Source organism: Chanos chanos, chromosome 2 (genome assembly GCF_902362185.1).
Source record: "Chanos chanos chromosome 2, fChaCha1.1, whole genome shotgun sequence".
NCBI classification, from domain to species: domain Eukaryota; kingdom Metazoa; phylum Chordata; class Actinopteri; order Gonorynchiformes; family Chanidae; genus Chanos; species Chanos chanos.
This window is the reverse complement of record NC_044496.1, coordinates 52,673,860-52,701,355: the sequence shown is the minus strand read 5'-3', so window position 1 is coordinate 52,701,355 and position 27,496 is coordinate 52,673,860. Positions and strand designations below refer to the sequence as shown.

General features: G+C 41.6%; 1 protein-coding gene across 2 annotated transcripts in view; it reads left to right on the top strand.

Moving 5' to 3' along the window:
- The first annotated feature begins 221 nt into the window (after nt 1-221).
- Nucleotides 222-27,496, top strand: part of ablim3 (actin binding LIM protein family, member 3) — a 51,837-nt gene continuing 24,562 nt past the window's right edge. The window contains exons 1-3 of one of the 2 annotated variants that reach the window (XM_030764647.1): nt 222-234; nt 8,759-8,896; nt 22,602-22,785. In XM_030764647.1, coding sequence (XP_030620507.1) covers nt 222-234; nt 8,759-8,896; nt 22,602-22,785 — 335 coding nt within the window. Of the gene's footprint in view, nt 235-8,755; nt 8,897-22,601; nt 22,786-27,496 lie in introns of both variants that reach the window. The other variant, XM_030764645.1, reaches the window with a different exon arrangement.

Sequence of the window (27,496 nt, the reverse complement as noted above, 5' to 3'; positions counted from 1 at the left end):
AACAATCAAGGATTTCTCACCTGGTCAGTCTTTGCTGTGGACCACACCAAGAAAAAATTGACGCTTTGATGAATTTCACTTTCTTTTTAAAATTATTATATTACTTCAGCTGTTCTAACAGCCATCGAGAACAAAGGGACAAATCTGGATTTTGCTGAAATTGTATTGCCTCTTTTTTGATCTCATTCTCTCTCTTTTTTGGATGGTACCCGTGCAGCATCATGAGCACGAGCGGTAAGTCTTTCGCCTCCTCCTCACCTGAGGTGAAACTCCCAGTTGTGGATAAAAATCGGCATCGAGAATTGACAAATGTGTTTGGCAAGATATAAGGTTAGAATAGCTTCCAAACGTACGGTCGTTGTGTTACTGATGAAACTGTGATGTTTTATTGATAAACTAACCGTTCTAACCGTTTGAAAGAAAATTAGAGAAGACCGTTCATCACTTGCGCTCTCAGTGCCTTGGTCCAGATAACGCTTGAAACTTCGGTCAAGAAAAAAAAATCCACATCAAAACAGTGTTATTTGTGATTTTTTTAAAATTGAACATACAGTATATTTTTTTTGTGAACAAAGTTTCCGATACGTGAATGTTAACCACGAGCCAGGTATCTGTCGCTCGCCCGTTAACCACAAGTATTGTTGCGAGTGGGTGACATATTTATAAGTTGCACATACCTTGGAATGTTTCTGAGCTTTACAAATAGCTGTCTGAAATGAACAGACGGGTGGCAGTGGTGGAAAATTCACCTCACATTGTTAGGTGAAATTTCCCATGACCTCTTTCTCAGCATCAGTTAATTATAGGAAGTTAGACTAACGGTGAACGACGAGTGGTTTGTTAATGGCAGAAATACTTATCTGATACATGTCGTATAATTATACTTTATTGTTTCACTATAAACATGGCAGGGCTTATCCAGGCAGACTGTTGAACGTGCTGACAACTCAGCAAGCTTTCTGACACAAATACACAGAGAGAGAGAGAGAGAGAGAGAGAGAGAGAGGCTCTAGTGACTAGCTCTCCTCTGAGGTTTGATCATTCGATGCTGTTCCTGTGCCAAAGGCAAGGGCACCTCCTCCTCATCATAAACACGCACCATAGGCAGAGAGTTCTCCAAAGACTCGCAAACTTCAGATACATAAACAGCTCTTTTCATACTAGCCTTTTTGAGATATTTCAACCCCTTGTTCTCTCTCTGTCCATTGTGAGCCCTGGTATCTTGGCACATGCTTCGCAGCTTTGTGATGAAATAGTTCCGTTGTTCTTGTCGAAAATATTTGCCATTCTTACATTAAGCTGTTGAATTCCATTCTCAGCTGATGAGGACAAGAAACAGCCCTACCCAACTGTGTCAAACTATCACAACGTCATGTGCTTCCAGAAAAATCAGCCTTAGGTCCTTTCTCTCTGAACTCGAGGGGAAGTAGGTCCCTTAAGAGACAATACTAGGCTCTATCAGTCAATTTCAGTCAGTCACATCCTCTCTTTCAAAAACGATTTGGTTCACAACTGAAGACATGAGCATCTCTAGCACAGAGCTGTGTCTGTGTGTGTGTGTGTGTGTGTGTGTGTGTGTGCGTGTGTGTGTGTGTGATGTGTGTGTCTCAGCAGTGGACAGATGGCTGGGTGACATGTGTCTGGGCTTTGGCTTACGGCAAAACAAAAAAAAAAAGAGAAAAGAAACCAGGAGAGATTCCAACAAATGAACAGTTCTTCCTGGCCTTCAGGAGTAACAGAACATTTTGCTTACAAGTTGCTGAACAGATTGTACAACTAGGCTAATTAAGGAATGAAAAATATGTTTTTTTCTCTGCTTTTTGACTTTTTAGAAGCAAAAACAGACAATAAAATATCATGCCAGTACTTTGTGCAGATCATGTGAGCAAGTGGACCATAATTTCCTTAAACTACACATCAGTAAAATGCGCTTATCTTGTGAATATTTTTTTTCTGATTTCTGCAGTGTCATGAAAGACTAATCAAGGCAACAATGATACAAGCAACAACGTTTAAACACTTTGTCCGAAATCAAATCGCGAAATCTCATTTCGAAAGCTCTAATAAGCGCAGCTGTGCTTTTCTTTCTGTTCTATTTTTTTTTTATTTTGAATTCATCTTGTCTCAGCGTGGTGAACAAAAGGTACGCACATGTAGGTATTTTTTGGTTCACCTGTCACTTCACCTGTCATTTTCTCAGCAGTCAGCCATTACCCCATTATATACCTGACGACAGATCTCAAACTTACCTGCCCGCTACACGCTCAAGCAGACACGCGGTATGTCGGAGACGCGCTTCCACACCACGCGACAATGTTTTACACTACATTGGGCTTAATAGCTGAGAGGCAACAGAACTGCAGTCCAATTACCCTGAGATCCCTCTGTGTCTTTTCGTTCACTGTTCTCTCTCTCTCTCTCTCTCTCTCTCTCTCTCCCTGCATTTCTTATGGTCACTGCTGGGTTGATGGCCCTCCATTTTCTGCCTGATTGAAATACCAGCCCGAAAGAACAAGCGGCTTGGAGATACCTCCAACCTTTTGATATTTTTCTTTCTTTCTTTCTTTCTTTCTTTCTTTCTTTCTTTCTTTCTTTCTTTCTTTCTTTCTTTCTTTCCTTCACCTCACATTTTATTTCTTCTGCTCTCCCTCTAGCTGACTTCTCGATTCAGTCATTCAAAACCCATTTGCTCTTCTTCTGAGAATGGAGATTATATGTGGAGGAATAGCTTTTTCTGTGTACTTCTGATATGTATATGTTTGATACACCATCAAAGGGAAACTATAAAATGCAGTTAATGTCAGATGAACCTATGCATCAGTAAGGCACACAACACTGTGCTCTTCTTTTACCATCATAAATGCTGATATGGATATTCTCCTTCTGATACAGGTAGCGCAAGCACTGTGCATTAAATATTAAATTAATGATCAGTCATAGGTTTTATTATTTGTCCTGATACAAGCCTAAGGATGTCCAGCAGAGAGACAGAGAGAGAGAGAGAGAGAGAGAGAGAGACATGCAGACAGACAGAGTCATGATGATATAAACACTCCCAGAGTTAATTTAAGACTGGAGAATTTGCATTTGCAGTTAATCCAGTCTCACTGTGGTGACAGGTCATGCATGGAGACCACCCCACCGTCACTTCTTTGGAAATGATCCAGTGTTTTTCTCACCTGTTCCATGTGCCAGATAAGTGAAGGCTGGCCCTCAGTGGTCAGCTTGTGTGGTATAGGTCTTTACCTTAAGGGTCAAAGGTTATATCTCCTGACTCCTTATAATCCCAGCTGCTTTGTTATGTAACAGAGAGAGCTTGATCTTCTCTGTTGCTGTCTGTCTGACTGTCTCTGAGTGTGTGTGTGTGTGTGTGTGTGAGTGTGTGTGTAACAGAGAGGGACAGAGACAGACATATACAGAAAGAGAGAGGGAGAGAGAGAGCCAGTATGTGTACATGGCCCTCTGTTTGTGAGATTCAGTGCCGGGCTGTGGTGCCAACCCCTCCCCCATGTTCTCTAGCCCTTTAAGTTGTCCTTTCCATTGTTTCCTGACTGGCAGAACTGCATCAGCACTCACCACTCAGCTCACTCTCTCTCTCTCTCTCTCTCCTGCTCCCTCACCCTCACTGCTCCCTCACCGCTCCCTCAGGCCTGTCAGCACGACCCTGAGGAGTGCGCTGAGGCGGAAACTAACCTGCCTCCGCGTGGTGTTCAGACCCGCTCTGGAAATACGTCTCCTGTTCCACAGTAAGCCAGCACGACATGCAGCCGCTCCGTCCTACCTTTCGCATTCAGATTCATTCATGGGTCCGTACCCTGTTGTGTACCAAATGAATTTTTGACGAGGCGCGTGCGTGCTTTTATCATCAGCGCGGGAGATGAACTTAGTTTGCGACAAGTTAAATGAGTCTGTTGTCACAAAAGTGTTACAGTGTTTTGTTTTTGTTTTTGTTTGTGATTTTTTTTTTTTTTTAAGATATAGATTAGGGTCTTTTAAGTGGCTTTCTCAGAGCGCTGCCTACCCATAGGCAGATGCAGAGTGTTAGCTGACAGATTCCTGCTATGCTACTATAAACAAATAGCTAGCCCCATCTGGAGAGGCATCCACACCAGACCCCAACTCTCATTTTTCATCCCTGAAACCCAACGGTATGATTTAACAGCACTGGGAACAAAAAAGACAGAGCAAGAAATTCGCCAGCACGCTAACACTTGTCACATCCGCATCTTCCGCTGATCCATTGTGAAGATGTAGTATGTGCTCCAGGCAGATACTAGTCCCAAACTTAGTGTAAGCGATTGCTGTTTCTCCCTGAGTAACCCCCCCCCCCCCGTATCTATAAATACAATACAGTCTTCAATGTTTTTTTGGTTGTTTGACACGAAGGTCGACAGGTTGGAGAAGAAAGCTAATGGTCGAAAACACTGCATATCACTTGAGTTTGTACTGTGTCATACTGACAGTGGATGCAATGTGATTGGAATTTTCTGTGATACTTCATCCTTGAAGGCTGTATCTGAATTTTCTCACTTTTCTAATTAACCATTGAGACTTTTATGCATTAGTGCATTGGTGTGATAGGTAAGACTCAACTTCAGGTAGAACATTTTTCTTTGTGAGAAACTTACAGTCCTGCAGGTCAGTTGCTATGAATAGCACCTAAAAAATGCAGAGAAGCTTTTGTTACTATTTAAGTCAGGCATTTGGGGCATTTCATTTTAGCAGTTGTTCACCTCTTTAGAACTCCTCAAGCTGTTTTCACATCAGTGTGTGCAAAGTAGTAGAACAGATGCTAAATTTGCCAGAAGGTACTGCATTAATGATCCTTATTAACAAGAATAACACAATAAATAGAAAAAAAAGGCAGAGAGTAATTAGTGGTCAGCTGAAAAGCTTTGTATGAAGATGGGGAGCCTCTCTGTATGTCTGAATCACAGCTTTTGGCTTCCCAGATACTGACATCTCTTATTTCTGTTTGCGTTTCGCACGCGGGACTTGCGCGGAGTCGTCCGCAAAAACCCCCCCAAAAAAAACGATTTCCCCTCCATCCCGTCGAACTCTCATTCCCAGCGTGCGCCTTGCGGTGTCTCCGTAACTGATGAGTGGGATATATCGGTTGGAACATCAAACCATTACTCTGCCAGACGGTGTGTTTAGAAGGCTGATCATAGTCCTTGAAGGCTTGGCTCCTCAGACCTCATTTTGATTTGACCTTGAGTTTGGCCGGTTTGAGTGATTATTAGACCAGCTTGGGGTCAGTTTGACTCCTGTCGCCACAGCAACACCGGCTCTGATGTAACAGTGGCCATAAATCACCGCTGGACTGTTTCTCCCAAAGCTCATACGCACAGGCCTCTTACAGACAGCGCTGAGAACCCCAGCGTTGCACTCGTGATTTACTTAAATCTTTGCCTGGGCTCTGCAGCCAGCCCTCTGTTCTGTGCTGTCAGCCATGAGTGACTAGGCATTGCACGGCCACTGGCCCATCACTGAAAAAAAGAAAAAAAAAATTAGAAAAAAAATTGTATTATTTACTTCTCATGTTGCTGAAATTCTTGATGCTGTACCACTCTAACCACTCTGCAGAGCTGGGTTAAAAGTGACTGAGGCCTTCTGAGAGACTTTTATACAGCAAATTCAACAGTGTTAAATTAACACTAAGAGTGTATATATCCTTGTGGATTTTCAGTGTTAGTTCAATACTCTGAGTGTTAATTTAGCACCGGTGAATTTGCAGTGTAATTATCTGTTTAAGCTCATGCGCTATGCGATGTGTTCGGTTTATGGATTTAACCTGTGGTGTATTTGTTCCAAAGTTGGTTCCCAGTTCTTATTTCTGGTCAGGATGAGTGGATTCTTCCCCCACATGGTCCTGTTTACACCCCCCTCTCGCATTGGCTTTGGTGAAATCGAGAACAGCCCTGTCACCTCCAATCTCCCAGAATCCTTTCTGACTGTAATCTCCCAGGAAGCTTTTCAGCCCTGGGCAGAAATAGCATCAGTCTCCCCTGCCCACTGGTTATCACCTAACACTGGAGGCCGGATGTCACTGGGCCATACTTTATTCACCTGCCGATCAACGTAAAATTTACACTGTGGACAGGACCTGACTGGTTTCAATATGTTGTTTCCAACACTTAGCATTTTATAGATTTTTTTTTTATTAAGATCATGAATAAATGTGAAGTTCCTCCAAAGAGGGTAAAGAGTTTTTATCCCAAATGGAGCTTCAACTATTCGAGCATGTAATTTAAGAGTGCAAAAACCAATCACTAAATTGGATTTTGTGGTTTTGACTTTAATGTAGAATCTGTATGGCTCTTACTCTATGGACACAGGCCCGTATTTACTATGGTCTGGTTTCCACAGTGCACTTCTCCATCTAAATCTTACGCAGATTTCCAAGTCCTCCCACTTGTATCAGGTGTGCACTGCCTTATAATGCCTTTTCTCTAGAACATCAATGAAAGACATCCTCCCCACTTAGGGACAATTAATGTTGGCACCATCATAGGATTAATGGACTTATCCTCTTTCTCTCTCTCTCTCTCTCTCTCTCGCTCGCTCTCTCTCTCTCTCTCTCTCTCTCTCTCCCTCTGTCTTTCTCTCTATCCTTCTCCCCCTTTCTTTCTTGGACATCCTTAGGCCTATATGAGGACAAGTAATAAAATGCATTAAAAGCATGAACGATAATCACTGTGCTTTCACAGTAGGTGAATATACATATTTTCATTTATGATTACTGGTAAATGTACACTACTACCTCTGTTACTGATACACAGGTTCCCCTTGATGGTGCAACTCTATTAAACTATTTCAGACAAGTGCATGATAAAATATGATTCTTAAAATTTGTTCTGCTCTGGCCCTTGTCAGTTCTGGGGATTATCAGAGAACTGAAACACAACATCCTTAACCTGGCCAATCTTAATCACAGTTTACCTCAACTTTGTTCTTTTGCAGACTAGACACTTAAGCTTAGATGTTCTTACATGGATTTGAAAGCTACGTGTAAAATACAAAAAAGCAGCGTTGGCAGCGATACAGGTAAAGAGCAGCTTTTCCAGAGGAAGACGTGACTACAACCTTAGGAGTGTGAATATGAACCCAAGAAGGAAAAGCGACTGTATTAATGGCTCATTGTTCTTTGCTGCACAGAGAAAAAAGTTCAGTGGAACGCAATGTTTTCCGATAGGTTATGAAATTGTGAAGAGAGGGAAACATTGTGAAGGTTTTAAGCATGTGTAAATAAAGCTTTTGATTGTCTAACAGTAGCTGGAACACATGAGGCTTATCAGTTCTTAGAAACTGGATGCGAGTTATTGAAATAAGAAGCCACAAGTGCATACCTACAATGCCAGCGTTTCTTCACCATGTTCAGATATTACATTTAGGCTCATTTAGGTCCAGGGGCAAAAAAAAAAAAAATCTACCTGTTTTAGTGCCACACCCATAAAATTAAACATGGGGTGAACCTGACACAGCAGGTTAAAAGGGAGCATTATGGGAGTTGATTTAAATCAACCATTTTTCTGTGCCCTGGCTCGCGATGAGGTTCTACTGAATCCTTGCCAACAAATGGGACCATTTGTCAGCTAATTTTGTAAAAATCAATATCCTTTCTTACCTGGTGCATACTTGTGTTTGTTTATTCTGATCCTTTACACACCCCTGATTACAATCTTGTTTGCAGTATGTATTAGTCAGGTTAGAAACAATTTTCTCTCTCCCCCTCTGCACCCTGCTCTTTCTCAGAGAGCTAAACAACAGGACCATGTGAACCTGATAGTGGACAGTGGGGCTCTACTGTATTGCCAGCATTGTAAAAAGGAACAATGAACCCCTGAGCATTGGAGTCAGGCTCCTAAGAGTCTGCAAAGCTATTGGGAGTTATTCTTACAATGTGAACACACCTTAAAACACACACACACACACACACACACTTAATACTTAATGCCACACAATGTGGATGGAATTCATTAATGAGTTTATATTAAGCTGCTGAACTTTTAGGCTGGGGCATTCTAATGTTTTGTTTTGTTTTGTTGAATAGCTTCATAGCTCTGTTTAGTTTATACATTACGACTCAAGTGTTGCTATATATCACTAAAATGTCCTTTCCTTTCTGAAATGTTTTGCTTTGGGTTCTTTCAACGTGTGATTGAGTGAGCCACTATGTGGACACTGCTTAGCCAATTTCCTCCCAGTTAAATCCATTTAAACAAAACCTGGAAAAAAGCGCTTGCTGCAGTGATTGCACAGTAATTGATTCACTGGCTGGCAGAATGTTTGAGTGCCTGGGATGCATCCGTAATAAGATGGAAATCGGCCTCATACCCTGAACCATCAATACTGTCTTTCAGAACGAGAGAGGGAGAGAGAGAGAGAGAGAGAGAGAGAGAGAGAGAGAGAGAGAGAGAGTGAGAGAGAGGATATATGATTGGCCCCAGGCTTTAGTAATGTAACAACCATTACAGTTTTAGACAAGATGTTAATGAAAGGTGTTACAATAACAGAGAAAGATCTTATTCTCATAGGCCACACAGACAGAAAGTGCCGTCTTCTGTTGTTTTTATTGCTGGGGACCACGTGGACACTTTCCCTCACAAGTTGCACTTGTATTAAATGACTCTAATGTAATACTATACATTGTTAAATGACTCTAATGTTATGTACAATCCACTCTCTCTTTCTCTCTGTCTCTTTCTCTCTGTCTCTCTCTCTCTGTCTCTCTCTCTCTCTCTCTTCTTTCCAGCAGTACCCTATCAGCAGAGCTCCTATGGCCATGATCGCAGCTCTGGGCCAATCCACTGTTATCGATGCAGGGATGTCTGTAAAGGGGAGGTGGTGCGCGTGCAGAGTGTACACTTTCATGTCAAATGCTTCACCTGCCAAGGTAAGGGCAACCTGCCCGTCAATCTAATTAGCCAGCCCCACTCTTCTGGGCCAACGTTGACACACACGCTCGCCTCTGCTAAAACTGCCTAAGCACTGCAAGACCTCAGTTATCAATAAGGCTTTTAACGTGTTTAAAGATTTTTCAGCTGCTTTCAAGAAATGAATCCGCATATGTGTATAATTTTTAAAAATGTTTTTATTCTTCTCGTAGCACTTGATTTGTACTGTAAAGCAGAGGCTAACATTTTCTAACACCTATGAAACATGGTCAACAGACTACATTCTCAATAGCGTACCTGCCTCAGTCTACATACGACAGGTTAAATTGGTCCTAGGTGCCCCCCTGTAGAGAGTCATCTAAGCTCCCCAATCTGAAGGTCCCTGGACGTCTGGAGCCCAGACCTGTTGAATAATGAGATAATGTGCACTTTTGTATCATCCACACATCAGTAATGCCTTTTGACGGCATTAATTGTCTTGGGCTTCTGTGGATTCATGAGATTATGGAGGGCTTTTACCTGTGCAATGCAAGCTTGGCAGATTTCACACTCAGTCATGGGAGTAATCTGTCTTTTACAGGCGGCTTATGGACTATATCTTCAACACAAGCATTATGTGTGCACATTTATCCCCAGCTCTGTGAATAATTATATATCGTTTCTTTTTCCTGCCAGTTCTCAATCTTTAGGCTGTGTTTTAGTCTGCGTTTATGTTTTTGGTATAAGGTTGTTCTTCATGCAATTCTAGCCAAGTGCATTGTCAGACAAGTTTAATCTGGGATTGTATGTATCAGATTTCTCAGAGTGGGAGCGCTGATCTCAGGTCGATTTATGCCCTTCCTGATCCCAATGAACATAGTTATATAATCTGGAGGGAGCTGATCCTGTATCAGCGCTATCATTTTATGGCACTTGATACGCGTTGGGCATGGCTGTACCTTTGTTACCAGCCCTGGCACAAGAGCTTGCATTTTAGGCCTCGTATCCCTGCTCTTCCCTCCTAGCCAAACTGCTGCTTCCACATGGTCCCTGCATTCATTTGAGGGGTTGCTGTGGTAACTGTGTGAAGGGGCACCCTGCCCCTGGTTGGTGGTTATTCTCAGCAACACTATCAGAGCAGCAGCCAATAGGAGGCTCCCATTGCAAACCCTAGGGCACGGTTGGGGGTTGGGGGAGTGAGGGGGTTTGGAGAGAGAGAGAGAGAGAGAGAGAGAGAGAAAGATGGGTAGAGTACCTCCCCCTTGTGTTATGACATCAGGAGTTGCCTTGGAGCACATGAACTTACTCAACAATAACATTCATTTTACTCTCATCTCTCTTCTCATCTCTCTTCTCTCTCTCTTCTCTCTCTCTCTCTCTTTGCCCACAGCTATAATATGACCTCCAACTCATTCTCACCTAATCACGACTCTTTTGTCTTTCGCCTCTGACCAGCTGCTCTCTCAGTGTCTCGTTTTCCAAGGTCTTGGTCTGGTTTTAAAGGAACTGGCCAAATCAACAGGCATTAATCCAACTGCTCTCCCTCAGTGTATGTATTATAAATGTGTAGCACACATTGTTCGTTCACAGGAAGCAAACTCAGTTCCTCGGGGATTCCATTTTGATCGACGGGTTACGTTCACAGCGGTAACTCGTTTCGGATCGCGTAAAGTGTTAACGTCGTTGAGACGCGAGGGTTTTTAAGCTCAGCAAATTGGATTGAAGGCCCACGCTCGTGTGGAGTTCCAGAGAAGTCCTGCTTCTCCCCGGTGTGTGTCCTGTCACAGGTCAATGGGGTTGCATTGTGGATACGCTGCCTGCGTTCCAACACACACTGCATTTTCTAGCCCATTGTGGAATACTGCCACCCAGGCAGATCTCTATAGGCTGATTGTTTCTCTCACAAGCCCCCATGTATGATCTCTCACCCCCCCCCCCCCCCCAACTCCATTTATTCACCATTCACTCTTTCACTTTGAGTGTGCTTTTTATGTTTGTTTGGCATGATTGCCTCTTTTGTTTGTTCTTGGCTGTATTGATCGGAGTGTGGCGTTTAGAGTGGGAGAGTCATTAAGAGACAGGGGGAGACTGAGACAAACTGTTGTGTGTTTGTTAATGCATGGCATAGGCACATGCCTTCAGTATGAAATCGATTTGGTATCATAACTGTAATTGTTTGGAGTGGCGTTACCAGTTGACAGAGGAATTATGTTGGTACGTTGTCACGTATTGATAATGTGTACATGATTTCAGGGGACTTCATGTTCAACATTTTGTGGCTTTAATCATATCTGCTACTTTACAGTAGTTTGTGTTTCGTCTTCATGAATTCTATAGACACACACATGTTAAATGTTGAGTAAATGTTGAAGTTGGAAATTATTTATTTAAAAAATATGAACCCCCACGCAGTTGATGATAATACGTTGAAAAGGAGGACATGAAGTCCAAGTCATGGGAATTAAGGATATGGATTAAAGCAGCTGACACTGATCTTGTTTTGGTAGTTGACAATTGAATTAAAACATTGATATTGACATTCAGCTTGAGCAGAATGTACCAGCCTGCAGAAATTAAGTGGTTCCTTATAAGGGGCCATTACTTCAGGGCAGTTTTAACAATACTGAAATGGATCAAAAGAAAGAGAGTTACACACAGGTCCGCAGCTATATCCATATCCAAGGACGCAGTAACAGTTAGCATACATATGAGAGGAAAATAGCGTAACGCGTTGTGTTATCCTAATTACAAATACACACACGAGCGCACGCGCGCGCACACACACACACGGATATGCAAAAATGTATTTGTAGGCAAAAATAACCATTTTTGTCGAGAGAATTTAAATGCTTTATCCTAGTTCAGTGATTGTGGAACTGACTTGTTGTGTAGAGCATGAGCGATGGATAAGACTCAAGGGAAGTTATAGAAAAGTCATTAATTCTCAATTTTGTGGAACATTTATTTTTTCCTGCTATTTAGAGACCCAACCACTGAGTGGTAGCGAGCACGGAAATTCTGAGCAGATCACATTTTTCTCTGTTTTCATCTTATCAGACTCCCAGTTTTCACACAAACACATCAGTCACGCACGAAAAGAACCAAAACAAGGCTGAATATGAGGTCGGAAACAGTTAATCTTAGGGAAACTACCAAAATATTCCCAGAGCAAGCCAAATCTACATTACATTTCTGTCTTAAATTCTACAGTACACGTCTCTTAAATTCATGTCATTTCAAATGCTTGTCCTGTTAAATTCAGCAGGGCCTCTAATTCATGATCAGAATCTTGCCTTAGGGTAGACTGTATATCAATATATCATATATCTACGATTGACAAAGAGAAATTAAATGGAACTTTTCTCCCTTAAGCCCCTCTGCCTCTTCAGTTTCCTTTTCTTTCGTCTATTTTATCGTACACTCGTCAGATGATTAAATTATTCCGCTGTTTTTCTGTCGTCAGAATTACATTAATTCATTTTTCATGCATTAGCGACTGAAAGACTTGAGCATTAATCTCATGTATTTAATCTCCCATTTAAACCTATTTAAAAGCAGCTAATTACACTGTGGAAAGGCAGCACTAGTAACTAGAGTCAAAACCATCCAAATGAAAAGTAATTGTGAAATGGCGAGGCAAAAGTAGAGAAACAACAGGACTTTTCTGGAAAGAGGAGTGGAAAGACCAGTAGTTTTCTTTTTTTGAGGAGAGAATTTTCACTCCAACAGTATGATACAGTATCTTCTCTTTGTGAGTTCCAAGCCACAAAGCTGTCAGCCCAAATTTCTCCCTCCCTTTTTTTTAAAACCATTCACTGAATGGTTCTACTTCACGGATACCGATCCTCAGACACACGATGAAGTTGGTAAAAAAATAAGTCTGGCTTTTAGAGAAAGTTTAGTTTAGAATATTTAAGCAGCTCAGTTTAGTTGGAAAGGACCGTGGTTATATCATGTAGCTGGAAACGGTTCAGGCATATTGTCCTAATGACACAGTGACCACATTTGGCTTCCCCGTTTTTTTTTAGTAGGTCTACCAATTTCAGCCAGAAGCAGCAAGCATTTCTAAGCGGTTTCTGTGCTCTGCCTGATCAGGGATCAGTTGAGATCCAGGCATACTCACTCACTTTCATCACTTTCACCAGTTTGTATGTTTGAACTGATCAGATTTGGAAGCTAAAGAGAGAATTAAAATGATCAAGGCTTGCCTTAAATAGTCTTGGAGTAATCCCCAAAAAAGGTTGGCACGAGATATTTCCAGTAAACTTGCTATCATATACAATGTCTTTTCCACTCGTCTGAAAAGGCAGGATGACTGAAAAAGTTTTTCATTTTTTTCTGCCAATGTAAGACAATAACCACACTCCATCAACTTCAGCTTTTTTTTTTCTTTTTTTTAAGTCTTGAATAATGAATCCAATGCATTTCCAGGCCAATTTTTTTTTACTCTCGTGGGTTTGGAGCAGTAGAAATACCAAAATCCTGAGACCTACTTAGTACACATCTACAAAGCACAGCTTAGAGCCTCGGAATTTTCAACTGGAAATTTCTAGAATCTCACCATCTCAGTGTTCTTCAGGAGAGAGATGGGGAATTGGCAGGAGAGACAACCCATTAAGATGCCTGTCAGAGTGAAGGCCTCTCAGCAAGCCTTAAAGTTAATTGGGTGTGTAAAACACTTCATACCATTGAGCGTGTGCAGCTGGCACCAACATTCCTTTTGCCATATTGACAAGACAGCTTGGAATGCCAATCACACCAAAAAAAAAACAAAAAAAAAACAGGAAAGAAAGACCCATACACAAGTATCAGCTGCACTTTGCCTTGCATTTTTACCATTTCTTTGCTTTGCCTATTAGCAATTTGTGCGATCCATCTGGATATTTAGGGATGATTATTTCTTAAACGTAATGCATTTATGCAGGGCACTTGTTGTTATGCTTTTCATGTCTCTTTGACGTGTTTTTTCCTCCAGCTGTGCTTTTTCACAGTAAGCACAGGGCAATGAAAGACAATGCTAAAATATATTACACGTGTAAATAAGATCGGCGAATCAAACATTTCATTCCCAGCTCTCAGAGGTAATAATCGGAGTGTCCGCAGTTATGAGAGTCAAAATTTATAACAGGCTGGTCTTAATGAACTCAGAAAGAGGGATTGTTACATAGGTTTTAAACAGTCGTTGCATTGTTGCTATGGAGGTCTTTCAAACATTTCTAGTTTGTGACCTTCTCTTTACACCTAGACAGGAGGATGTTATCATGGATTATTAGCTTCGAAGATTAGCCCCAGTATTAGGGGCACGAGTCAGTGGAGACCAGTGCTGTTCTTCACTGTAGACTGTGAGAGGAGGAAGACTGAACAGGAAGGGAGCTTCCCGTAACTATGGCAACCCTCACATGCTTGTCCAATCATCAAGCCCATGCAATGGTTGCTGGGGAAACATTCTCATGAAGATGAAACAACTCGGCTGTGTGGCAGCGTTAGCGTTAGCGAAAGAATTCCCAGTGTGTCTGCTGGGAGATTTGGGATAGATGAGAGGGATTATCCCGCTGTTTTTCAGCCTAAGGAATATTAGCCCAGAGAGAGAGAGTTCTTCAACACCTCTGCCCTGTATAATGACACCCTGTCAATGGAAAATGGGTATTCTCTAATAAGGAAACACTGAAGATGCTTTCACTTGGTTAACACGAGAAATTTTCTGGCATTTTTCTTTTTAACGGGGAGAGGATATTTGATGTTATGGACTTAAACAGCTTTGTCAGTCTAGTCAACTTAGTTACTCCATTTTCACTGCTTTACACCTGCTTGGTTGCAATTCACTGTTGACGGAGGCTGATTAGCAAATGAACAGGTGATTACTATTCCAATTTCATGCTCTTAACATTGGTGGATTTAACAATTTCTTCTAGTATTTGCTGAAATAACGCAGATGGTGGTACTTTCCAAAAACGGTGCAGAACCAAGGAACTGGGTCAAAAGAGGTTAAAGTGGTTATTTAACCTGAGGAGTAAAATCAAACAATATTACTGAATTTTGTTCCCCGTGTTTTAGCTGTGGGGTACGACTCCCCACGAGGCCTTTTTCAACTGGGGTCACTGGGTTAATGAAATACATTGAAAGACAGAGGGAGCCTGGGAGTTGGATGGAATTTTAAACAGAGAATAGCCAGTTGCTAATTTTAAATCTGTATGTTTTAACATTGAATTTCACAAAGTGTAGTAATGATCACCACCACTTTTCCTCTTTAGAGTAATTCTCAGTCATTCTGAATGCTCGTGGTCTATAGCCCCTTTGATCTTTAGTTTAGTTTTATTATTATTATTATTATTATTATAATTATTATTATTATTAACTTACAGTACATCTCTTAACCATGTGTCTCTCCAACAACGGGTTGGGGATTTGGGGGTGTGGGGAGTGGGGTATCATGCAGGCCCTGGCTGATAGATTTTGGCATTAATTCAAAACTGCTTCACCCATGGATGAGCTTGAACTCCTTTGATGGTTTTTAACCACTAGTTAAAAGTTCTGTAATGCCTTGTTACTGTTGTTTTTCTTTTTTTCCTCTCTGGAGTTCCAGAGGCCTGTAAAGAAGACCATCTGGTGGCTCTCTGTGGAAGCCCACGTAAAAGCTTGAGGAGAGTAATGACTCAGTTAGTTTTGTGTGTGTGTGTGTTTTTTTTTTCTATCACTCTCCCTCTGTCTCTTGGATTAGTCTAAACGGCGCATTACTTACAGATGATGAGCCTCCCATTAGCACCAGCATGGCTTGAACGGGCGATTGGAGAGACAGCTCAAATGGCTGGGCATGCAGAAATGGTGGTGGTGGTGGGGGGGGGGGGCAGATGTAAGCCTGAGGACGACAGGACCTTGACGACTGTGTCACGTCCCAAGTTCTTGTGGCATGCAGCCGTAACGCCCCTGTCGCTGCGTCTTATCTGTTCAGGATTAGGATGAGAACATGAAAGGACTCCGTTCAACTGAGATGCATGCGCAGACGGCTGTGATAATACACGTATGATGATGATTCCTAAAAAATAATCAACTGACAGTCAAAACAGGGAGTGAGACAATCTGTGGCCTTCGGAACTGACCGTCTCAAGAGTGGATATTTCAGCCTATTTGCTCAGCCATGCGGTTATCGATTTTAATGACATCTAAAGTATATAACCCATATGCACTAGGGCATTCAGCTGTGAGTCTAGGTGTGGGTCTGTTAATGGGCTGTACAGTAGGATGAAAGGAGGGGCTGATGTTTGCCGAACGACTGCGTCTGGAGAAGAACACAGAGGAAGCCGCCCGGCTGGCTCTCTCTCTCTCACTTGGTCCCAGGCCCCTTGCCTCCGCAGCCCACAAAGACTCCGTACATAAAGGGCGATGAAAAGTGATTGCACCGCTTGCTGTGAATAAAGGGGGATCTTTGGAGGAGGGGGAAGCGGAGGGGAAGAGAGTAGAAGAGGGTGAGAGAGAAGAGTGAAAAGGGTTGGGGTGGGGGGGTGGGGGGTTGGGGAGGGGGGGGGGGGGTCCGGAGCACCAGGAAGTCCTGCAGAAGGGAATTTTAATTGCGTCTGTTGGCGGCTGATAAATACATAATCAGCCTTACCCCCTGCTGTTCCCTAATCAGCTCTGTTTTAATGACCCTGGTGCCAAACTACAGATGCCTCCACATAACCAAAAGGCAGGCCAGAAGCAGGCCACTCTTTTGGAGACATCTGCATGATTTATGCTCCTTGACTGAGCTTTAAACAGATAGGCGTGGCTCCACCACTGGAAAAACTGATGATTGTTCTGTAGAATTGTTTTTTTTTTCTTCTTCCCTCAGTACTATTGTGGCTTAGTGTTTATTATAAACACAGGCATCAATGAAGCCCTGTATAATTCACTCATGCAGACTTTATGCTTTTATGCCTTCAAGGGCTGTTAGTCTGTTTGGGTTTCATCTCAAAAACCATAAGAGAGAAAGTAATGAGAACAAAACCGTAAAAAACTTTGTTTATCTTGTTTCGTCGTCTGGTAGACTATTTAGTAATTTAATGTTGCTATGTTGTCATGTTTTGCAATGTTACGCCGCTTGCATTTGGTTCAAACATATGGTCTTAGTTGAAAAACTGTCTATCCAACAGTAGCGTAAAAGATCGTAGTTTATGGATCAAGCCCCTTCTGTTCCTACTATATGTGTCCAGTTCAAAGTACACATGCCCATTGCTGCACTAACCTCAAGAATATCATCTTAAATTAAGGAGACATATTGAGGCCAATGCAGAGGAGCATCAGGTTGATCCAGCACACGGAAGATGTGTAAAGGTCATTGCACACATTTTTTAATTGTTACTTTGCTTGAATTCACTTCGAGTTTGTCTCCAGTGACTTGACAAAAAAAGAAAAAAAAAAAGAGCAAATAACATACCCACAAATCCAGGACCTCAGGCTTTTGTATGGGACCCTACTGTCTCTAGGGAAACCGTAGAAGGCTCGGGTTTCCTATGGCAACTGTGAAAAAGGACGTCCCTCCCGTCATTCTCTGAGACGGTGCTGTACTCTTAGAAATGTTGTTATCGGTGTAGATATGGTCTCCGTTAATTGCTCCTCGGTTCATTTAAAAAGCCTTTTCTGTCATCTCTCCCCTTTTATTTGCTTCACTCCATGATGAATGGACTTAATATACTCTTGGATATTTTTTTTAATCACTCCATACTTTTGTGGAGGTGTGCAGAAAGAAATTAAAAAAAAAAAAAAAAGATTTTTATTTTTTTCACTTAATTTATCTCTGCAGCGAGAGGCATTTTTTGGTCATTTTTCTGACCTGCCATCTCATATTGTATCTCCCTGTAAAAAAGAAAACTGTGGATTTTTTTTTTCTGCCAGTGCAATGCAAAAGCTCCTGTCCTCTGGTTTCAAACCTGTATTATAGACGGGATTTACAAAGTTCCATCTGGGTGGAAGTTCATGTACCCTTAAGAATATGAGGTTATGCCTAACAAGCCATCTTTCCTTACAATATATATCAAAATCTACTGTATGTTGTTTATATAGTAAACACTGTACCATAGATTCCAATCTTTTTGATACTGTCTGTCACCCCTGTTGTCTGAATGAGGGAGAGGAAAAAGAGTAGGAGACCACCCTCTGTGCTTTAGGTTATAAACGCGGGGCTTTCTCGTTCACGATAGAGAGGACTTTTTTTTTTTTTAACTGTCTCCGTCATCGCCTGTCTGTCTCACTGTCAGCCCAGGCTCTTCCCTGTTTGTCTGCCTGTTCTCGGAGTGGCCTGCAGCAGAGTGTTTGTGACACTGTTTAGCCAGGATGTGTCTCCCCATGTCAGTGCTCACCAGGAGGACGCCACTTGACGTTGTCTGCTCCCGTCCGTATCCAACCGCCATGACAAAACAGAGGCGAACCAGTCTTTATGGCAAGCATACCGACAGCATGAGCTGACTCCGCTAAAAGACATAACAAATTAACGCTGGGAAATAAAGGAAATAGAGTCAGATAGCCCACTGAGTCTAATGGGTTTTTTTTTCTGCACGCGTTATTACTTTATTTGATGTACAATATAATGTCGTGTTGGACTTAGTAAGTCAGATTGAATGAGTACTAAATTATTGAAAAGGTTCAGTTGGTGTTTATTAGATGAAAGGTATTCATCTTGTTGGGAGGGAGACATGCCGCTGCTCTGAGAGTAAGTCAGGCTGAAAACGGGATGAGGGAAATGGTTGTTATTCTTCCATTTTTATTTTTCCATTAAGCATCGGATGTCATGTGTTTCAGAGCTCTCTGGTTAGCTCTCAGTTTTATTATGGGTTTGGAATCCAGATGGGTCATTTGAAGCCCTGTGCCATCGTTTTGTGGTTTGTGAAATATGGTTGGCTTACATTCTGACGTACACACACACACACAGACACACACACACACGAACACGCAAAATGACTCTTCACTTCTCTCTCTTTCTCTCACACACACAGACACGCACACACACACATACACAAACACACACAGTAGGAAGACTATAATTTCCATGCACATGTGGAAGCTTAGCTAGAGACTGAGTAACTTTCCAGGGAAGGTCATGAGGCCTCTGAACCGTTTACTGCTAGTAAAGGTTGCCTTTGCAGGCTGTTACCACAGAACCCATCAGTCATGTAACCCATCGGCACAGCAAATCTTTTTAACAAGGTTACAAATGTCCCAGGCAGAACCAGTAGCACACAGCTGATGGAAGTTTCTCAATCAAAATCAATGATTGAGTTAGTTCAATGATTCACTCCAGTCTTACACCAGTCTCTGAATGGAGAAGCAAACTGATCGATATTTGCACTGTAGAACTTTTCCCTCAAAACATTATTCCTCACTAGAGCCTAAGAAGATCAAACGGTCTGTCTATGTTTTATATTATATAACATTAAAAACCTCTTACATAACAGAATTTCACTTTCAATTTTGCTTTTTCTTCATCAGGTTTATTGTTTGGGGTCTCTGGGGAGGTGACATTGTGTTTCTCGTAAATAAAACACGATTGATCTTTTATTACGCTATTCCGTTAATATTCCTCACTGCCATAAAGCGGTCTGGGTTCAATTAGCCCCACTGAAATACGAGTGTTTTCAGCCATTGAAAAGCTCATAAAGTCTGAATAAGCCAAATGACAAACAGATACAGACATGCGGTTACTGTTTCTACTACCACAAGATGCGTCGTGACCTCAGGAAACATGACAGATATATTTACAGTTTCAGACCGATTCTCTCCGTACATGTTTTGTTTTTTTCCCTCCTCTTTCTGTTTCCCTTCTTTCTGCCCTCTCCAATATGTTTGAGATAAGAGTATGGAGCATCAGTGATGTTTTTAGCTCATTTCACGTCGTATCGTTTGCTTGTACTGATCTGAAAGTGCTATTAGCATTTTTTTTTTCAACAGCAACAGCAAAACACTGTCTGTTTCTTTTTCCTCCTCGCTCTGTCTTTGTGCCGCTAAAAACGAATTAAGAATGTAGCTTATTTTGCATTAATGATTCCGGGTGACGCGTTCTGCAAAAAGGCAATCATGAGTAATTCTCCGGAGCGATGAAAACCGTCAGTCGCCGGCTGATGGATGTGCAGGGCCTGTGCGATTTTTTTTTTTTTTTGCGTGGCGCTGATCGGGTCACGTGACTCAGACGACGACGACGATTCCCAAAGTGCCTTTAGACTGTAGAAACGAGAAAACCAGATTCATGGTCATGAGCTAGTGATTACAGTGCTAATATTGAAATATTGTCTGTATAAATCTTGGGGTTTTTTTTTGTGCATATCTGTGTCATTTGGGAGTGTTGAGTGGATTGATGTGTCTCCTTCTGGATTCGGTCAGTCACTGTAGAGAGTATCTTTCAGTTCTTATTTTCCAACAGGGAGTGCATGCAAATGAAAAGAAATGGCCTGTAGATTATCATTAAAATGTATTTTGTGTCTTTTGGGTTGCGTGACTTCACTCCACTTCCCTTTTTCTTGGCCCATGGGTCATAGATCACTCTTACTCACTTAGGTATGTGTGAGTATTGTTTTGTCAATATGCAAAAAAAAAGAAGAAAACATTTTAACTCACCCACACATAATGTTAATATTCATAAACTTGGAGAGAGAAGACTTCAGGACAGTAACTTTGTTCTCATCTCTTGCTCTGAAATTCATAAGCAGTAACGTTAAGCACAGATGGAGAAAACAGACTTGTAGTCCTGAAATTTTTTTTTTTCTCTACATGTTTAATTATGTAGTCCTTACACTGTGCACTCCTTAAGCAGTTCACATTTCAAAATTTAAACCCCTCTGAGTTTAAATACCAACTCTCTTGTTTTAATAATAAATATTGTTTTGTTTTTTTGTTTTTTTTTAATGTGAATGAGTTTTAGTTAATTCAGAAATAGTTGACCAATACGCTAAGCAGTTACAAACCAATATTCTATCATAAAAGACAGATCTCAGTTGGATGCTATAGTGAGTCATACACACAGTTCCCACCTCTGTGCACTGATAAGCCCCTGTACTCTAAATTTATAATGCCTTTAGCGTGAGTGCGTTTAACATTTCAGTAATAATCTATTCATATAATATTTAGCATGTGAGCTTGTGTTTTTTGGAGGCATTTGAATTATGGCAGAAGCTATTCACCTCGTTAGTTCTCAGTGGTAATTTTCATGTTGTGTTATGTGTAAATGAAAGAGGCCTGTGGAAATTCTGTAAGGCCGTTTCCTCTTACGGTGCTGATTTGCCAATCAGTCACACAAAGACGTTATACCTGAGGAGTCGGTGATCGTTTCTGTGTAGCCACCCAGCTGTTGTCATCAATCCCCGATCATTCTCGGTCAGACAGCATAAGTTCAGTGAGAGCCGTAAGTGCCACAGGCAGACAGTTTTGGTAAGTGAGCACATTTTCACACTGAGTGGAGAGTCTGGAGACATCATGATCAATAAACTGTCTTCAAATAAGATTACGCAATCAACTCGCTCTCTCTCGCTCTCCCTCTCTCCCCCTCACACTCTCCCTTTCTCTGTCTCTCTCTCCCTCTCTCTTTCTCTCTCTCTCCCTCTCTCCCTCTCCCTCTCTCTCCTCTCATGTATCATTGTGCTGAGTCACAGACTGGAGGGTTTCTCAGACGGACAGGTTATATACGGCCGTACGGCACACGGCAGACATGTGACTCTTCAGATTGTATTAGTATGTGCTTGTAGGTGTTTTCAATTAGCAGGACAGGGGCAGAAAATGGATTCATGATGGGCTTTCATAAGCCGATTTGACACTCGCTGGTTTGGGTTAAGTTTAAAGGAACAGCATGAGGTGTATAGCCTCGAGTCACCGCCTACGGTCCTAGAATACTTAAGTCCAGGTGAATTATTACAGAATTACCTTTAAATAGTAGAGAGAAACTGTCATAGTTTGTTTTTACATCCAATAATCATAATGAATCTATTCAGACATATGTCTATTACCTGCTCTCCTTCTGTGGCTTTCAGAAATGTAAAATAACAATGTTCATATGATACGACAACGATGTTTTAGTTTTTCAGTGCTGTTTAATACATTACCTTATTGCTTTGATATTGAATTTTTATAATGCCGTTCCTTTTGATGGTGAGCCTTCTCTTGATTTTCTAAGTGAAACAAGGAGCAGGCAACGCTGTTACACGTCATTAAGCTCTAATGAGACAAACTAACATTCCGTGCCCTGTGTTTGCCGGCTTGCTCTGCTATGATGAATTTTACAGTAATTACATTCACGTCAGTGCAAAAAAACGACACATCTGCACTTCGTAATGATACCACAGAGCAACAAACACTCTGCCATGTGTGACAAAAACACTGTTTGCGTTTTACTAGTAGTGCAAAATAGATATTCTGCCTGGTTGACTCCGAAAGCAAATCCAATGACTCTTAAAGGAAATGAAAAGAAAACCGCATCCATTTTAAACGATTAAGCATCTGTTTACTTTTAAAGTCTGTGTAAACACTGTTTCCGTAATCGATGCATTCTGAGTTCGATGACTTGTTGACAAGCCATTTTACCAAATCTCTGAGAAGATTTATTTTATAACCGTGCTTTATAAGCGGAAACTTTTCCACATTGGAGGAGAATGTTCTTTCAAAAGCTTCTTCAACCAGAAAAGAACTCTTGTGGTGTAACTTTTTTCCTCCTCCATTCATCTTACACTGTTATCTTCCACTCTCTCTCTCTCTCTCCCTCTCTCTCCGCAGTGTGCGGCTGCGATCTGGCCCGATCCGGATTTTTCCAGAAGAGTGGCGAATACATCTGCACGTCAGACTACCAGCGTCTCTATGGCACTAAGTGTGACAGCTGTGGAGACTTCATCACAGGAGAGGTGGTGTCAGCGCTGGGTCGGACATATCATGCCAAGTGCTTTGTTTGCAGTGTCTGCAGGTAAGAGAAAGCAAAGCTTTTGTGCTCTGTGTACACGCAAACCATCATTATTATCTTGTTACGCAGAACCACAGTGACGGACAGATTTCAGATATTTTTTTCCCCCTCATTTCATGGTCTGTTCAGATTTTTAACTGAAATTCTACCTGCTTTGTGGAGCCTAGTTAAAAGGTAGCAACCACAAAAAATGGCACTTGCACTTCCTTGTGTGGTTTTATTGGTGGGGCTTTCTTATACAGTGTCTTAATACTGAGAAATTATATATTAAACACGTTACAACCATTTTAATAAAGGATACAGGTAATTTGGGGGTATTCGCGCTAAGTATCTTGTATTGATCACGTGCACAGTACTAGCATTGTATCAGGTGGATTTAACTTCAAGACACAAGACGTCTTCGAGAGTTCGAACGTCTGAAAGACATACTTAAGATCTAAAAAGTTCCTCTGTGATGTATTGAGTACATAATGACATGTATTAAAGGAATATAAACAGGAAGTGCAACCCTTTCACTTCCTATCTGATCACGTCAACAGTGAGTATGGACCAGTACTTGAGACCTCTGTATACACTGCAAGTTGTTTCACTAAGCCGTTCTCACGTTGAGTGGTACAGAAGAGGATCTGGCAACCCTCTAATGCTGTCGCTGGATCTCCCTTCAGCTTGAATTCATTATTAGTCAGGGCCATATATTAGTTTGTCTGTACAGAACGGAACTGTGTATATGCGCCGATCATTAAGGAGTCACATAAAAGATGCACTAAAGAATCATTAGGGAAAGAGGCCCATTAAAAAGATTAAAAGCAGAGGAGGGGGTTGAGCAGAGGAGAGGAGAAAAGTTCTATTCACTCAGCAAATGATGCTTGGGAGTCATTTGGTTAACCTTGCTCCTTAACGGAGAACAGAACTGAGATCTTTCACTCAGAAAATTGCCATTAACTGAGTCCTCAATATGTCTGTCATACTGTATGTCTTCTAAAATGAGACAATGAAGTCTACGGAGTTCTCTCTCAGTAGTAACTTGATGGGGGTGTGTGTGTTGGGGAGGGGGGGTTGTTTTTTTAGTAATTTAGTGGCTTTTTAGTAAGGTATAGTTAGTTTAGTTATTTAGTTGTTTTTTTTGTAAATCTACCATATTTTGAAGAAGGTTTGTTATTGCTGAGGAATTTCTTGCTATTTTGTCAAGTTTAATTTTACATGCTGAAGGAGGTCTAAGGTGAAACTGTTTGAAATTGCTTTGCTATGCTCATTTTGGAAGCTACAAAATGTACATTTCTCTCTCTTTCTCAGTCTGTCTCTTCCTGTTTCTCTCATGTCCTTTAAACTAGGCTAATGTTTCAGACACTATGTGTGCCGAGCCACTTTTCACTTTCTCTGTCCTGTCAAAGGTGATGACCTCATGGTTTTGTGTTATTCACTGAGACACGGTTTAGTGGAAGTACAAGCATATAAGTTCTCTCTCTCTCTCTCTCTCTCTCTCTCTCTTTCTCTCTCTCTCTTTCTCTCTCTCTCTCTCTCTCTCTCTCTCTCATATGGACACACACACACTCTCACAGTGAGCTGGACTATGAGACTGTCAGGGTCACTCAGGGGTATAGGCTATCTTCAAGTTTCAGTAGCAAGAACTGCCGATAGAAGGGCAAGGCATGGAGAGAATGAGGAAGAAGAGGAGGAGGAGGAGGAGGAGATGGGGAGGTGTTGGAGGAGCGGGGGCACTTAAGCAGCAAGGAGGAAATGTCACTGTGAATAGAGAAGCCGAGATGAGAGGAGAGGTTTCGTGTAAATGGAGGACTGAGGAGAGCGAGCAGTGGAGGATGATAGCTACGTTTAATGAAAAGAAAAAAGAAAATGCAGGGAAAAGTGGAGGGGAGAAAAGGAGTGATGTCGACTGTTGGCTCAGTCTATGCCTGAGTCAGTCTGACAGGGAAGACAACAGAGACGAATTTCGAGTGTCTTATCTAATCCGGTCTATTACCTGTCTGCAACACATCAAAATGCCATTATGGGAATTTGATTGCATTTCTCAAAGTATCCGCCTGTCACGAGAGGAAAGAGACGTCCCTAATGCAGCTTCACTTTGTGCCACATTAATAAGGGGCTTTTTTTTGTTTGTTTTGCTTTGGGGGTTTTTTTCAACCGGATCTCTTTTTTCAACTGGGCTGACAGCCTGTCTTTGTGTTTGTTGCTGATATTTTATAAACTTGCGGGTTTGTCGGCATGCCACGACACTTTCCTTGACAGTAAACGTGTCCCCATTGTGTTCTAGTTTGTACCAACAGTACTTGCTTTAAGCCGGATTGCACAGGAAATTAGTTACACTAAATAAGCCCCCCCCCCCCATCGCCCGCTCCAATTCGCTCCCCCTCCTCTCTCTTCCCCCCTATTAGCAAACAGAGCGAAATTAGCATTTGATAAATGTTCGCTGAGCGGAAAAATCCATTTGCCAGGAAGTTTGGGACGGCTTTTTGGCACTCCGTAGGCATTTTGGGTACTAAAGAACTCAATGTTGGTGTGTGTGGGGGGGTGCTGGGTGTTTGAGGGTGTAGCCTACTAAACTCTGTTCCTGGCAGGGGTAGCCTACGAAACTCTTATCAGCTTGACCATGCCCTGCGCAGGCAGCTGGAAAGCTAGCTAGCTAGCGAGAAGCATTAGCATCTGGAGCTTGAGTTTTTGAGAGCCACTCTGTAAGGTCAGGTCAGTCCCCCAGCTGTGCCACGTCACACAGCCACCAGCCACTTTTACATCACTCCCCTCCTGCTCAGTTTCTATGAACTTTATTTACGATGCTTAAACAGAGCTTGAATTTACATGATGAAACATGAAAAATGGATGTGTAATTTGTTTAATGTGAAGTAATTATCACTTCTTTTCTGGGAGACACATTCATCTTTTTTTTTTTCTTTTCTTTTCTTAATACACAGATGTGTGAAATAATCATTTTTCTTCTCGCTATTTTTTATCATGTTGTAATAATAGCTTTTTAATGGGGTATTTAAAGTTCTTTTTTAAATGTATTGTTAAAATTAAAACGAGAGGCAGACATATTGTTTTTGTGGTTTGTATTGAAAACATATTTGTAAGTTTGTATTTGTTCTCTTTGAAACCTTACTTGCAAGAGACAGCACAGTATTTCTTTGATGAATGTGCCAATGGAGAACTGAAAATAGATCAGAAAAGGACGGCGTCCATTAAATATGTAAACGGTGTACATTTTTAAAGGGCAGGAAAAGCTGACATTGCAGTGTGTGTCTGGAGGGAGACCAGCTCACACGACAGGTACTGACAAGGTCATCCAAAGTATATACACACACGCACATCCATGCAGACACACACAAGCACACACATATACACACACATGCACACACATACACACACACACGCACACACATACAGACATGTTTGCCCGCTCTCTTCCAGAAATACATATTCAACCACATACAGATGCCTAAACACACATTTAAACGTCAGCATATATGCACACACAAGTTACACAATCGTAAATATTCTCGTTGGTACTGCTGGTCTGTCAAAGTAAGAACAGTCCCTTAGGACAACACTCTCTGTGTCATTTATCACTTCACAGTTTTTACACAGATCACAGGTCAGTACTCTGTATAGCTATTGACAGATCACAGGTCAGTTCTGTGTACAGCTTTTCACACATCACAGGTCAGTTCTGTGTACAGCTTTTCACAGATCACAGGTCAGTTCTCTTCACAGTTCTTTACACATCACAGATCGATTCTGTGTACAGCTTTTCACAGATCACAGGTCAGTTTCTTTGTACACTCAGGATTCACACACTTTGCAGTGAGAACATATTGCATAGATACACAGACATACACAGCTGCAAACACAGACACACACACACACAATGAAAGAGAAGTGATGGGACTCAAACACAGACTGGCTGCTCTTGTAGCTGATCTCTACAGCATACTGTCTGTGTCAGAGAGCCAATGAGGGCTCTGCTGGAGATCCTACACACCCTCTGGGAATTGGCTCCAATTCCAGCTAACACTAGAGAAACTTAAGGGATAATTCCCAGCACATGGCTTAAATTGGGCTTCAGAAGCCCTTTAGTTTTCCATTCCCTGTTCCTCGCTCCAGCTACAAGTGAACAAGTCAAAGCAGGAGAATAATAGTTTTCAGTTCAAGCAACATAGATAAAAGGTATATTAGTGCTGCAAGTGAAGAGATTGCCATGAGAAAATAACTGTACAACAGATATAACTCCACAATCTCTCTCTCTCTTGCAGTCTCTCTCTCTTGCAGTCTCTCTCTCTCTCTCTCTCTCTCTCTCTCTCTCAATCTCTTTCCAACACCATCTCTCATGCACACTCACTCTGGTGTGTGTGTGTGTGTGTGTGTGTGTGTGGTTGAATGTTGGCTAAAGATTTGAACAACCTTACTGCTACTGCTACCAGGTGTCTCCAGCTGTGATGAATGTTTCCAGACTCAAGCACTGTGTGTGTGTGCTGGTCTATGTTCGCTTGGCTCTGCAATTTTGCTTGGATCTCTGTGTTACTGTGATAGGCATTTAATACTAATTTCCTTTTTTTAAAAAAAAAATTATACATTGTGCCAGTTTGAGTAGATTCATCGAGGCAAATTGGACCCACCAGTTTTAAAATACTCATTACCATGTTTTTGTCCAATTTGTCAGTGTCACAATTGATATGAGAATCCAATTTAGGTTTTTATAAATTAA